Below are 15000 nucleotides of genomic sequence, written 5' to 3'. Positions count from 1 at the left end.
CATCTTAAGTGCTACACTACTATGAAGAGTGGCAGCAATGCTGAAATCACTGTATTCGATCATAAGGAGCCTGTTTTGAAGGAGATAAACTGTAATTGCATGTATGTTCAAAAAAAAATCAAATCATTCTCGTTTAGGGGCAGACCACATCTATACCAAGGTGATGGCTTTTCATTTGCACCATTTCAAAAAAAGTGAAAAGGTGCCGATTTATTATGGATGGGTTTGCCACTAGGCACATTTGGTATTTATCTGATACCACCTCTTTGCTCAATCTTCCAGCTTTACCTGACAAGTTATTTTATTCTAAATGGGTAGGTGAAATATTGATTCAGGCAACAGACCTGAAAATAGAACTCCAAATCAAAACCAATAAGCATATAAAAAACTGCAGTGCAGCAAAAGCAAGATTTTGATTAGGCAACATTTTAACTCTTATTTTTGCCATTTGCAAAAAAAATAAAAATAGATGCAGTTTCTGTAACAGACTTTCTTTTGTCACATTTAGGAAGAAGACATTCAAATAGCCACCTTGAATCCCTAGATTGAGAGAACGATGGGATAAAATAAATCAATAAATGGTCTTCCAGGATATAAAATGGTTAATGTGTTAATGAAGTCATTACATAGTTACAAGGGAGAAACATACCTTCAGTTTCTTCTGAGACTAAGGATAAATCTTCTGAGCCTAAGGATAAATCTAGTATCCTCCTAATTCTCACATCCAAAAGATCATAAGATTATATAATCAAAGGCGCATGATTAAATGATTTAGTTGAGTTTGAACTTCAGATTTAAATCTTCATATTTTTCATGTGGAGCTCAAAGATGTTTTCTGTGCAAATAAACAAACAAAACCATCTATATTCTATAGACATCCAAAGAATAATGCCCCCCACAGGCTTTGCAAAGTGCAGATAATGAATTACTGTTTTTCTTGGCAGGGTCCCTTGAATGTTGAATATTTCATTATTCTGCTGGAAAATAAATAATACTTTATATCAGTGGTTCTCTATCTCTGGGTCCCCAGATGTTTTGGCCTTCAACCCCCAGAAATCCTAACTGCTGGTAAACTGGCTGGGATTTCTGGGACTTGTAGGCCAAAACACCCGGGGACCCCCATGTTGAGAACCACCGCTTTATATACTGGTGTACATGTTGTCCTCTATATGGTGAGGACAGATTTTGAGGCCAAAATTATGGATTTGGATATGACCCATAGATAAGTTGAGAACAACAACCCCCTCTACTCTGGATGTTATTTTCGCAACCAGGCATTCAAAAAGTCCAGAAGCAGCAGCACAGTGGAAAGAGTAAATGGAGTCAGTGCTTCTTTCAGGTTCTCTTGGGACAAACAAAGCTCTCCCCTTTCACCATTCTATTCAAAGAAGGGGAGTTATAGCCATAAGTAACTCTCCTTATCATAAGTAAGTAACTCCCCTGTCATAAGTAGCCTCTGGAGTTGGGGGGAATCCAGCCATAAAGTCAGTCCCCAAGTTACGAACAAGAAAGGTTCTGTAGGTTTGTTCTTAAGTTGAATTTGAACAAACCCACAGAATAGAGAGATAGAGGGATGGATGGGGATGGTTTGAATAACATGGGAAAGTATTAGTGGCCCTGTGGTGTTTGTTTTTGCTGTCTGAGCCCCTGTTCATAAGATTTCACCTCACTTTCTGTCCCTGTGATAATTGCATTTTGAAACATTTGGCTTGTTGTGGAAACAAGGATTGGTGACAAAGCTTGAGTTGAGGGACCTTTTCCCCATGATACCTCTTCCAGGAGTGGACTTCCTTTCCTAGGGATAGATTTCTCTCCCTTCCTGTTGTCTCACCCCCATTCTTAACTAATTGTTTGTAAGTTGGATGTGTGTACCTCAGGGACTGCCTGTAGTCAGAATTCTTGACATTAGAAGGGTCTCATTGAATTTCATACAACTTATTTCTGAATAGACACTGCAACAACTCTCTCTCCATCAGATGCTCATTTTGCAACTACTTTACAATTTAAGGAAGGGCAACACAAGGTGAAAGATGACACATAAATGTGTAATACTAGACATGCTTATTCATTTTTTGAAATGTTGGTCAGCCCACCAGAATCACGGAGCTGGAAGAGCAGAATGCATACATGAGCTAGTTTCATTTCGCTTATCCATGCAAATTGCATAGCAGAACTCTTTAAAGGCTACATTTGTCGTTCATCTTGACCTAGATAATTGGCAAAATGGCTGGGTTACACCACCCCTTTCTTTTGATACTTTCTATAATTTGTACTTTTCTCCAACAAGGGTAACTTGAACAGGATATGATTTTCCAATTGCAAAATCACAGACATTAGGTGATAGAAATGGGGGTAGAGAGATCTTTTTGTTCACGATACTTCCACTGACGTAGATTCTGAAAAGTGGTTCTTGCATTTTAAAAAAGCACAACTCTTTCCTCAGAATAATAGAAATATAGAGTTGGAAGCAACCACAAGGACCACCCAGTCCAAACCTATTCTGCTATGCAGAAATACACAATTAAAGTACTCACAACAAATGGCCATCCAGCCTCTGTTTGACGCATAACTAGAGCTATCCTGTTACTACCTTTAAAAAGGACTGGACTAAGAACTTCATCACATGGAGGTTGAGAAGCTGGGGAACACCAGGGGAAATTGTGGGGCAGTGTACTGATTTGTTCCCTTACTGCCGTTGGTTGTGGGATCCCATCCCACAATGTTTGCATGCTGTCCCTGTCTTCCTCCTCCTTCCTCCCCAGCTTCTTGACTCCTTTGGGCTCTGCTTCTCCGCACTGCTAGCATGCTGCCAGCAGGGAGCCCAGGGACACCCTTCCTTAGGAAGTAGCATTGCCTCATTTGATGGACTCCATGCTGGCAGCATGCTGGCAGTGCTGAGAAGCAGAGCTGGCCACTCCATCATGCCATATTCTAGCCTCATTTTTCACTGCTCTCATGGTAATCTTCTTTGCATTGTAGTCCACTTTCAGTATACATAAAATCATTAGGGAAAGTCCAGTCAGTTTATCCTGACATTTATTTTCTTTCTTTCATCTATTGTTGATACACCAAGTAGATATTATTTGTTTGAAGTCTCTCTTTATACAGATTGAAGGTCACTGTGTTATTGGTCCCCACATTAGAGATGAAAAGAATTCCCACTGTTATTCATTTTCTGACTGAAATGTTGGTTTCCCAGGTGTCAGGAAACCTAGTTGAGAAGAATGACACAGTAATAAGAATTTTTTGCAAGAGAGATGACATGGTATAGTCATTAGTGCATTGGGCTATAACTCTATGGACTGGGATTAAAATCCCCATTGGAAACCCACTGGGTGACCTTGGGCAAGTCATACTTTCTCAGCCTCAAAGGAAGCCAAGAGTAAATCCCTTCTGAACACCTCTGGCCAAGAAAATTCTGTGATAGGGATGCCTTGGGGTTGCCATAAGTCAGAAACAACTTGAAGGAACACAGTAGCAGCAACAACAATCTGACACAGCTTTCAGGCGACGTTCTTACTTTTGGAATTATTTTGAGTAGAGTAGCAATATATATGGAATTTTATCCAAACCATATATTTTGAAGGGGTGAAAATAGGCCCAGAATCACAGTTGCAAATGTGTAATTTGCAGTTACACACTTGTGACTATTCCATATTCGCAGTCCTTACATAGCCTTTATGTGGGAACTGTGAAAGTCCTGCAATCTCATTTAACAGTCAGCTGTTGCTGCCTTTGATGGGGATCTATTCCTACTTGCTTGGGATGTGTCTCATTGCTATTTCCACCCACTTCTTGTTCACTGTACTAGTGATCTCTGATGTGAGGGGGAATTATGACTCTTCCTACCTACCACAATGGGGATTGGTCAAAGGAGGGAATGGAAATGACATCCAACTTTTTCCTGAGAAAGGGTGAAATGGGTCACATCAATCTCAGTGGCTCCTACTTTATAAATGGGATTCATGGGGTGGAGGTCACACCAAAATTCAAAGTATTCTTAACTTCAGCACTTACACATACATAAAGTCTACACAGGATTCTAACCTCCATTTCCAAGTAACCCCCTTTTGTGTAAGGTTACTATTTTTTGTGCATGTGCACACACTCAATATTTTTGCACAAAAAAAACACACAGGGCTATCTATAAACAACACAGTATTGTCCATATACATGCAGAAAAGCCACATGGATTTTTCATACAGGATTGCAGTAAAAACAAATGACTGTCTGGAAAAAAACATTTTCACACAAAAAGAATGAATCAATCCAGCAGAGACTGGATGGCCATTTGTCAGGGGTGATTTGAATGCAATATTCCTGCTTCTTGGCAGGGGGTTGGACTGGATGGCCCATGAGGTCTCTTCCAACTCTTTGATTCTATGATTCTATGAATTTCTGTGCAGAACAGTTTCTCGAAATGTTTTAGGATGGACAACTATTAGGTGAATATTGTGCAAACACACACACACATTCTCCACTGAGAGAATTGTGAAAATGAGCTGGCCTCACTTGCAAGGATTAAAAGGCAACTGCATACATCCCTATGCCATGCTACCATAAACTGGAACCTTTGGCAGTGGTGATCAATGGCTATCACATTAATGATATGGTGAATCCATTCTGGATGTTAGTCCAGACTTTAAACAAACCACCCAAAATGTCAAATTTATTAGTAAGGAATAAAACTCAGCACCTTGGATAGCTCAGAGTAGCTTGACTTCAACCCTGCCATGGAAGCCACTGTCTTCCACTAATCCTTATAGAAGACACACAAAAGGAGTTTGTATGTGCGCAGAGGTGTGCATGCAAACAGCCCATAGTATGGAATAGTAGTTACTGAAGAGTCACCTCCACATCCTAAATAAGGCATAATATAGAAATACTGCTCTGGATTGGTAGAATTTAATACAGTTCTCCAGAGGTTCTTCAGTTGCAGTTCCCAACATCCTTAGCCAGTGCAGCTGCTGGTGAAGAATATTAGAAGTTGTAAACCAGTGATAACTAGAAGATGGCAAAATACCTCTTCTTTTTAAATGCAACTATAGGCAAAAATTTATTTTACAGCTTTACCGAAGTCTGGATAAGCAGCACACCAAATGCATTTCACTTGACCGCTGGGGGCAACCTGTGATATGTCAGCAGTTCAACAAGTTACCTATCCATGCATTTGTGCTTGTGCCAGAGCAGAGTTCTGTGGACTGTAGTCTATACTTTAGCAATGCCTTTTTTTTTCAAAATTCAACTCATTCCCTCTGTTTTCTTTTTCCTGCAGATCCTTGTCTGGTCGCATAGTTGGTGGGGTCTGGTGGTTTTTCACCCTGATCATCATCTCGTCTTACACGGCCAATCTAGCCGCATTCTTGACTGTAGAGAGAATGGTGTCTCCCATAGAGAGTGCTGAAGACTTGGCCAAGCAAACAGAGATTGCTTATGGAACTCTAGATGCTGGTTCAACTAAAGAATTCTTTAGGGTAAGAGAAATTAGTTCTGACTTCAATATACAAAGCAAAAACTCATACTAGCCCAACACACACAGGGTTCTACAAGATACTCTTAATACCCTAGAAACTCAGAGTAATTATATACTTTCACAGACTACTGAGTAATTACAGTGAGCAGCATTAAAAGTAATTACCCTGTGACTTGCAGTTCAGGTTTAGAGAATAATAAGTACTTTGTTAACTCTGTAATTTAATGGCATCATTTACTGTATGTAAGTACACTGATGTTACAGTCAAATGGGGTTTGTGTAGCAAGGGTTCCAAAAGAACAAAGTCTTCTAGTAGTGCAGTGTCCTCTATTTCTCATCTCTCTCTTATGTTTCATCTAGCCCATTTACTCCTTCATAGAATACAACTGAAATAATTACATTCCGTTGCTCTTTGTGATTACAAATCCAAGATTTTAAAAAGTGCTTATTCAAAGTTCAGGTCTATTGTTGACTCAAAGTGCAGGTCTCTGAATATCTTTTCCAGCCTGGCAATAGAAACATATAATCAGTCTGGAAAAGATATACAGAGACTTCCACTTTGAGTCAACAGTAGAGATACTACAAAATACTGGAGATTCTATAGATTGGATCTTTGCCTACCTAACATGTGCACTGACACTGAGTTAGTGCTTCAACAGAGGGCTAGAATTTAGGATTTATACTAGGACTGGGCCTCAACTGTTATATTTCATTATTTATTTATTTATTTATTTACTCTATTTGTATCCCGCCTTTCTCACCCAGGAGGGGACTCAAGGCGTCCTTACAACAGGCAACAATTTGATGCCTTACACAAATATCAAACAAACAATTACAATTAAAAACCTACAATTAAAACCTGAATTATTAAAACATCAAGTAAAATCACACCATCCAAAACATAGTCCAAGGCCATTCTATTTGTCAGTCACATTGATTCTTGACCACTTATTGCAATGCTCCAATTACTTGTCAAAAGATTGGTCTCAGAGCCATGTCTTAAGTTTTTTTTTCCTGAAGGTAAGGAGAGAAGGGGCTGATCTGATTTCATTGGGGAGGGAGCTCCATAGATGAGGGGCCACCACTGAGAAGGCCCTGTCTCTCGTCCCCACCAGTCAGGCATGTAGCCGGGGGTGGGGGCTTGGGGGCTTCAGCCCCCTCCCCCGAAATTCTCAGGGTGGTCCGTGAGAAGGCCTTACTGGTACATTATTTAGACTGTTAGGTTTAATCATATCATGATCTGATCACCATGCTCAATATATCCCATATGCATGGGGGTATTGGGGTAACGATACAAAAGGTTTGCTAGGGTAGACCCTCTTTCACTCAGACTCAGCCCCCCCCCCCCCCGAACCAAATTCAGCCCCCCCCCCCCCCCCGAAACAAAATCCTGGCTACGGGCCTGCCACCAGTCGTGCCTGTGAAGGAGGTAGGACTGAGAGCAGGGCCTCCCCGAACAATCTTAACCTTAGGTAGGTAGGTAGACTGAATGCATTTCATGCTAAACATTACTTTCTCATATATTTCCTTTTCCATCCATAGTAGTTTTTGTTCCATAAAATATCCCATTGTGATCACCAAAATTGCAGCAGAACTATATCAGAGTAGTGCCAATTCATGCAAGTCTCTCTCTACATGCCAAGCAATAGCTGATAGGGTTTGTGTGGAGACTGTTCACCTCTGCAAACCAGCCTTCAATCTTCAGTATTTTCTCTCTTTATCAATGTGTAGGGACACATATTTATGTAGCATGTAGGCACACAGCCCAGCAAATGTGTGTCTTCCTTGGTGTATGAATCTCTGCTCTGTGTATTAATACATGCTAAGAGCAGTGGATTTATGCTATTCTGGACAGAGATCTAAAATAGCGGTTTTTGAGAAGATGTGGACGTACATGAAGTCAGCTGAGCCCTCTGTTTTCGTGCCGACAACAGAAGAGGGGATGAAACGTGTGAGGAGATCCAAAGGGAAGTATGCCTACCTGCTAGAGTCTACCATGAATGAGTACATTGAACAGAGAAAGCCATGTGACACCATGAAGGTGGGAGGTAACTTGGATTCCAAAGGCTATGGCATTGCAACGCCAAAAGGTTCACCACTGAGGTAGGTAGAGTGAATGCATTGCTCCTTTTTCTGCAGCCCATGGAATGAATCCATCCACAAATGTAGCATCAGTCTCACTGGTCACAACAGAAATACTGAAACTGGGGGGAGGGGGGGGGTGAAGTGAAGTGTTGATGTGTCCCAAAGTAAATTACTAGGCTGCTTAAGGCTCAAAGGAGTGACCAGATCTCGAAGGACTGCTTCATGCAGTAGTCTCATTCCCTATATTCTATTTTCTATTAATGTGGATGCTACTGCATATAAACCACAGAGACTATGATCATAGTGGCTACTGATAAGGCATTACTTTGAAGCAACTCCGCTTGTTCTGTGATGCATGACGGTTCTGCAATGTATATTTTAAGCCCTTGTTTAGACTGAAACTTAAAAAGGATTCTAGTGTTAAAAGTCTTTCGGTATGTGCTTGTCTGAACAAAAAGATGCAAATCTGTATAGGACAAATAAATGGAAAAGCTAAGTGTTTTCCTTTTAGCTCTGCAATAAATAAGCCAGTTGCCCTTAGCAACCGGCAGGGCCAGGTTAGCAAAGTGAATAGGGGCAAAGTGACATAGATGAAAGAGTGCCTTAGCCCCAGACACTAGTCACAAAGATAAAATAAAATAAACAGCCTCACAGTACAAGCTCAGCACAGGCTATTTAAAGGGGAAAGGAAACAATAATATATGAATGCATTGATCATGGTTACAGAAATTGTATTGCAAACTCTCATCTATGCACAGTTCTCACTCTATAGCAGAGCTTGGAATGGTAGATTTGAACATTAATTTGACAATGTTGAATGTTAAACTTGGGAAATTAATCCACTGCCACAAACACTAATAATTCAAATGATTATTGAGTTATCATTAATTAACTTAAAATATTAGTGTTGAGCCAGGCAATGAGAATGGCATGGGTTCTGCCACTGTTGACCTTAGAGTTTTTGTTGTTGACTTCTTCAGATATGCTCTTTTTTCTCCTTATGTGGTCACTTTCCTTTGGTTTTTTCCAACCTGGACTATAAATCCTAAAATGTGACTGTTGTCTCAAAATGGTAGGAGTTAAGCCATATCTGGAAAATGTCAGTTGGGAAAGGCTGTTTAAAAGAATGATATCTTATTTCACAATCTCTTTCATTCTAAGACATGTCCATGTCAGTGTCAATCAGTGTGCAAAGGGATTGTGTAGCGTCTTTGAGACTGAGAGGAGAAGTTGGTAGCATAGTCTTTCACAGACTTAAGTCTACTTTATTAGAGGCAACAATTCCTTTTCTATTTTCCTTCCATGCCCACCAATATGTATCATTCACTCACCTTTTATAGGTCTTCTTTGTTAAAGGTAAATGGGGAATGCTTATGTTGGGTTTTTTTCAAGTAGAGCATACAGATCCACCATAAGTAAAATAACTAGGCAGCTGTATATAGTCAGTGAATCAAAGCAGTAGAGGCTTAGGACCTTATCAGACACAGTCTGACTCCTCATGGCATAAAGCGGAGAAACACAGGGGAGACTGACCTGATGGGGGAAAGGGCATGGGATGGCAACCGACAGGCCTGGATGGGAGGGGACAGAGTAAAAAAGTTCACTCTGCTGTCCCATGCTGTCTGATGTTTCCCTCTGCTTTCATCTGCCTGTCTGATGAAGTCCTTAAATAGAATTGTTTTGAGAGTCATGTAGAATATGTAGAACATTTTTTGACACAACTGAATCACTGCATTCTTTCTACCTTCTCAATCCCAAACAAACAATATGGCTGCAAAAAGCCATTAGTAGAACACAGGTTTCACATACAGGAGCACAGGATCCTGAATAAAATCTGTTGATCTCAAATTTTAATAATTGAGTGTCTAACAAGTTCACTCTTTTCTAGATCCAGGTTAGCTTATTCATTGCAATTTAACAGGAAAATAGTGAATATATAACATAAGTTAATCAAGAATATTATCAATAGGGGTGAAAGGTTCCACTTCTCCTCCATGAAGAGGAAATACTTTCATTTCATTCTGGAAACACCTGACATTCTGAAAGTACCTTGGATATCTAATGAATTGATAATGGATTAATTTGCTAGTTAATTCCAAGCTCTGTTCTACAGATACTAACAATAATATCACAAATATGAAAAGATTTTCTAACAAAAATGGCAAAAGACAGTTTCCTTTGTTAATATGAACCTTGTATTAACAAATAGCACAATTTGCTGAGAAAATATATGTGCTTATGTTGAAATCTGGGTTTTTTTTAAAAAAAATCCTGCTGTTCCAGTTTTTGAGGGAAGATTATTAAATATATTGAAGCAACAGTGATAATTCTGTTTTGAAAAAATTCAAAAGCCCAAAAATCAAGTGTTATCTTTCCTTTGGGGTGGGGTTCCAGGGACAGGATAGAAACGTTTGTTCTTAATTGACTTTCTAGTTCAGTAGAAACAGCCAAGGAGAACACTTTGTTTTTCCATTTGGTCTCATGGTGCTTCTTTGGAACACATGGTCCTAGTTTTCTGTCCCATGATGTTTTTTGTTTGTCATCATTGTAGTTATTAGACTAATACAATATGCTCTCTAGTTGCCATGTGGCATTTCTCTCCAATGTGGAGATCTATCCAGGAAATGCATTCTGTTCTATGACTGACAGAACTGCTGGACTTTGATCTTGTTTCCATCCAAGTCAGCAGAAATTTGGCTGTTGAAGTCAATGGGATCAGAATCAGTTGCGTAAAGGATGTATATTTTGAAGTGATTCTGCAGATATGACAGACCAACTGGGCAGAATCCCACTAGTGTTTTTAGAAAGTTCATTGCTGTCTTTGCATCCTTCTCAAAATGCTAGCTTGTTTATGTTAAACGACCCACTGTGGTATCCTATTGTAATGTGAGATTTAAATGTTAGGGAGTAAAAAATTACTGGAAAAGCTTCCAAGTGGAAGTGAACAAACTGAAGCCCATACAAGCAAGACCATACAAACAATCATGCAGGCCATGCCACAGAACTGCAGTATAGTCAATAGGGCAAAGGCTACAGTTAATGTTGGTAGAGGTTGAAATAGAGCATCAGTCTTGTATAAACTAGACTGGAGATTCACATATGACAGAAACTAAAATTATCAAAGAGTGGTTGGGAATTATCACTGGCTAGGTCAAAATTTTTACTTTGGTCTATGCAATACATTTTTGACTCAGCTGGTAAATTCCTGCTCTTACAATAGCTCATCTTACTCCTCATCTCTGCATCATTCCAGGCTGCTCTTCTTACCTCTCTTAGTAATTCATACAGTGCATTCATCAGATCACAAGCACATCACAATCCTATGGTGTTTGCTGACAGGTAGATCCCACAGTGTTCAGTAGGATTTGCTCTTTAGGTAAATAAAGACTGCAGCCATAGTTCTTCTTTTAGTCAGAGTTGTACTGTAAACCCTGAATTTACATTGTCCAGAATGTTCACACACATTGCAAAGTCTTCCCCTTAACTTTCATAGGAGCAATAATGATCAAGAGCTACTCCAGGGGAACAAGTAAGAAGTAGCCTTTGCATCATATGTGAATGTTCCCAATCAGACAGTTTCAAACTACAAATATGCCTCTCTCTAGTTAAGATTGGCAACTCATGCAATGATTCTCCATTGCATTTATTTTACTGAGGTTATCACATTCATTCATTTCCAAAGAGCAGCTGGTGGAGTTGAAGAGAATGGCTGATGTTTACTGGCAAACATTGCTAGGAGGCAGGTGCAGGAACACTATGGAAGCATTCATAGACCTGGATACTATGGAAACAACATTGGGTTCCAGAATTTCTTCCCCTTACTCTTATGTGATTGGAAAAGCAGCTGCAACTGGCTACGTATGTTGCCCTAGCACTACTATATTTCAGAGAAGTTGCTGAGGAACAATACCAAGCAGGCCATGGGCTCACTGAGAGATACACACAGTAGGAAGGTTGGGGCTAGGAATGAGGCAAAGGTTCAAACATGTTATTAAAAATAATTTAAAAAATTCTCAGGTAATCAGACAAAAAGAAACTCAGGCTAATGAGAATTATTACTCTTTGGAACTTATTGTATAGTAAATGTGCACCTGGTTGTATTGTTCACAAAACAAATAATTCTAGCCATTTTCCCCTTGCATTTTCTACTTAGAAATCTTTTGCATGGACTTGGCATGGGATAAATCTCAAACTGCAGAAAGTCTCTGAAAACTGCAAGAAAAAAATGGCTAAAATTATTTGTTGCTTCATTTGAGAAGAAAATGGGCAAAAAAGTGTATCCCTAGTTGGGGCAGCAAACATGCATGTATGCCAATAAATGTAGTTGATCAGTTATGCATATTCACAACCTGGTGCTTCAGGGAAGCAGATATGAAGACATGGAGGAGGATACTTCATTTTTTTTTACTCTCCTTCGGACTTCATAGACCTAGAGAAGCAGTAGCAGAAGCGGCAGCAGCTACTGCCTCTTCAACTTTTCCTTCAAGAGGAAGCCTCTCCCTTAGTTCATCTCTTCTTTCTGTGGCTTCTTACCACAGCCTGACCTAGTCAAGAAAGCTTTGGGGTACTGTGAGCAAGAGAGAGGCAGCAAAAAAAAGCCCACTCTCAGCAAACAAGGCAGCATCTGCTGGTGAATTATAATCAGGTTTTAAAGATTACACTTCATTTTGAACCTTCTTCACTAACAATCAGGTTTACTAACACACATTGAAAGAGTAATTTATCCTGGAGAGAAGTGGAAATGCCTACCTGTCCAATATGGAACAACAACAACAACAACAACAACACTTTATTTATATTCCACTCTATCTCCCCAAAACACTCAAGTTGGGGTGGGGGAGGTATATATGCGTGACATTTTCAAATTACAGGATTTCAGTATGAGCTCAATATGTTAAACAAATATGGTACAAGATTTCTGATTAATACCTCCACACACACAGAAACACAGTGCACATTTATGTTAAATAAGTAAAACGAAATTGGGGAAGAGGTAGACATCTATTTTGCAATAAGCTTTGCTTTTTGATGTTGTAACCTTTAAGCAATGCTCTCTGGAGGTCTAATAAACTTGTATGGCAATTATTCCAAGTCATTTAAATGAATAAAATGTTCCCTGTCAAACATTAAAAACTCACATACATCAGAGGAAATGTGCCAGCCAACTCTGTTTTTCATAAAGAATTCTGTGACTGTCGGATCCTGGAAAATGCTATATGAACAGCGAAAGAGAATCAATTACTTTCAATTTAGTCTCTTAGGGAGGAGAAATGCCATGGAACAAACAACGTGGCAGTGTAGCAGAGTGATCCGTACTTACAGAACAACAAAGGATTTGCTCAGCATTATAACGCCATATATTCCCACGCAGGCATTAAAATATTCTTTCATGTTCACTGATAACTACATCTTCTTAGAGTGCTAAACAAATGAGGCGTTTTTCCGCTTTAGAACATAGAAAGAATAATCTCTGTGTATTACACTGTTTACATGCTCAGTATTCAAGAATAGCTCATATAAGGAATCCAAGTGCATAAGCAATGTTTGTGTCATTGGAACTATATCCAAACTGCTGAACAGGGAAGGGATTTATCTGGAGTAAGCCCATTGTTGAATGCTGTGAAATGATGAAACAAAATATCATTGATCCCATTAATTCAATGGGTCAATTCTGGTTAGTGCCATCAGTAGAAATTTTTTTATTTTTGACGAGAAAGAATGCCACCCCAAAACTGTCAATTGTTTTGAAACATCTTGCCCCAAACGAGAGCATATAGATATGCATTCTGGTCCTATATATAAAATCAAACAGTCAATTAATTAATTAAGTTCTGACCTGGGAACTAATTGTTGTTGTTGTTGTTGTTGTTGTTGTTGTTGTTTATTTCTTACCTGCCTCTCCTTGTGGCCTTATTGGCCAAATTACAGAGTGCACATTTTGCCACTGTGTGTTACTTTTGCCAGCAAATATTTTTTTGGTTTCAAGGTTTTGAAAATGGAGGTATGCGTTAGATTCAATGGCACATTAGATTCAATGGCACATTGTGTAAATATGGGTATTTTCTTGTTTAACTTGTCTTAATGTTAATTGCAAGGGTATATACACTGTGGTAGGAGTCCCCGGAGGTGCAGTGGGTTAAAGCGCTGAGCTGCTGAGCTTGTTGACCGAAAGGTTGCAGGTGCGATTCCAGGGAGTGGCGTAAGCTTCCGCTATCAGCCCTAGCTTCTGCCAACCTAGCAGTTCGAAAACATGCAAATGTGAGTAGATCAATAGGTACTGCTCCGGCGGGAAGGTAACAGCACTCCATGTAGTCATGCCAGCCACATGACCTTGGAGGTGTCTATGGACAACGCTGGCTCTTCGGCTTAGAAATGGAGATGAGCACCACACCCCAGAGTCAGGCGTGACTGGACTCAATGTCAGGGGACTACCTTTACCTTTTATACCCTGTAGCAGTAGTAACAACAGTAGTAATTATCATCATTATCAAAAAAAGAAACTTGTCCAAGTTGTATCTTGTCCTACAAGCATCTGTTTGATTCTTGGATGGGAACAGTGTTTGCTCCACTTCACAGTCACTCCAAGACACCTGGCAATTGGAACTGAACTTTCTTTCTGGGAAGGTGTCAAAGAAGTAGCATTCTTTGAGATACTACTTCTTTAGCTCTTCCAACCATGAATACCAAATCCCACTTCTCTCTCTTCCTTTCTCTCTCTCTCATACACACACACACACACACGATATATATATAAATAGGCAGAGATATACTATTGTCCTAAAATCATAATAGCATACTGCTATCAACATTAATGAGCTACAGAATACCATTTTCCATGACCAAAAAGCTACACCTTTTGCTCTTTCCATTTTCCACTAGAGGATTATAGAATCGGAAGGCAGGCCTCCACAGCTGATTTCACAGATAAAGGAAGATACTATCTCAGACATGCTTCAATTGTGTCTGGGTAAATCAACTTTCAACCAGTGGGGTTTAAAATAAATCTCATATTTTCATTGTTTGGCATCCTGAACTGCCGACAGTTCCCTCGGACTCTACAGGAAAGTCACATCCCACTGTGAAATGTATTGCAGCGATTACTGATGTTATGGATTAAAATTATACCCAACCATTTGTTCAAGGAATTCATGCAACATACAACTTTCTCACCCACCCCTCACCCCTATTATGTCCTCATAACAACTTTGTGAAGTAGGCATGCCTGAAAAGGGATACCTGGCCAAAAACTATTGTTCAATGATTTTCACATATCCCTCAGCTGTTCCAATTTGGACAATTTCATTTAATAATCTGTTAATCACTGGGTAATGCCTGGGTAATAAAGAGATGAATACCACAGGAATAGCAATCTCTGCCCTTTAGTTATCACCTTTTCTGTCTTTCTCCAGTCAGCATTCAAAACCTAGGTTGAACTAGACCGC

The 15000-nt window shown here is 39.6% G+C and overlaps 1 protein-coding gene across 7 annotated transcripts in view; it reads left to right on the top strand.

The window, feature by feature from the left end:
- GRIA1 (glutamate ionotropic receptor AMPA type subunit 1) overlaps positions 1-15000 on the top strand; it is a 280772-nt gene that overhangs the window by 247296 nt on the left and 18476 nt on the right. For all 7 annotated transcript variants that reach the window (XM_060765501.2, XM_060765502.2, XM_060765500.2 and 4 more), the window contains 2 exons: positions 5276-5474; positions 7329-7576. In XM_060765501.2, the coding sequence (XP_060621484.1) occupies positions 5276-5474; positions 7329-7576 (447 nt within the window). The remainder of the gene's footprint in view (positions 1-5275; positions 5475-7328; positions 7577-15000) is intronic.

The sequence above is a fragment of the Anolis sagrei genome, chromosome 2, assembly GCF_037176765.1.
Source record: "Anolis sagrei isolate rAnoSag1 chromosome 2, rAnoSag1.mat, whole genome shotgun sequence".
Lineage (NCBI taxonomy): Eukaryota > Metazoa > Chordata > Lepidosauria > Squamata > Dactyloidae > Anolis > Anolis sagrei.
The sequence above is the reverse complement of the archived record's forward strand: the minus strand, read 5'-3'. Positions and strand labels throughout refer to the sequence as shown.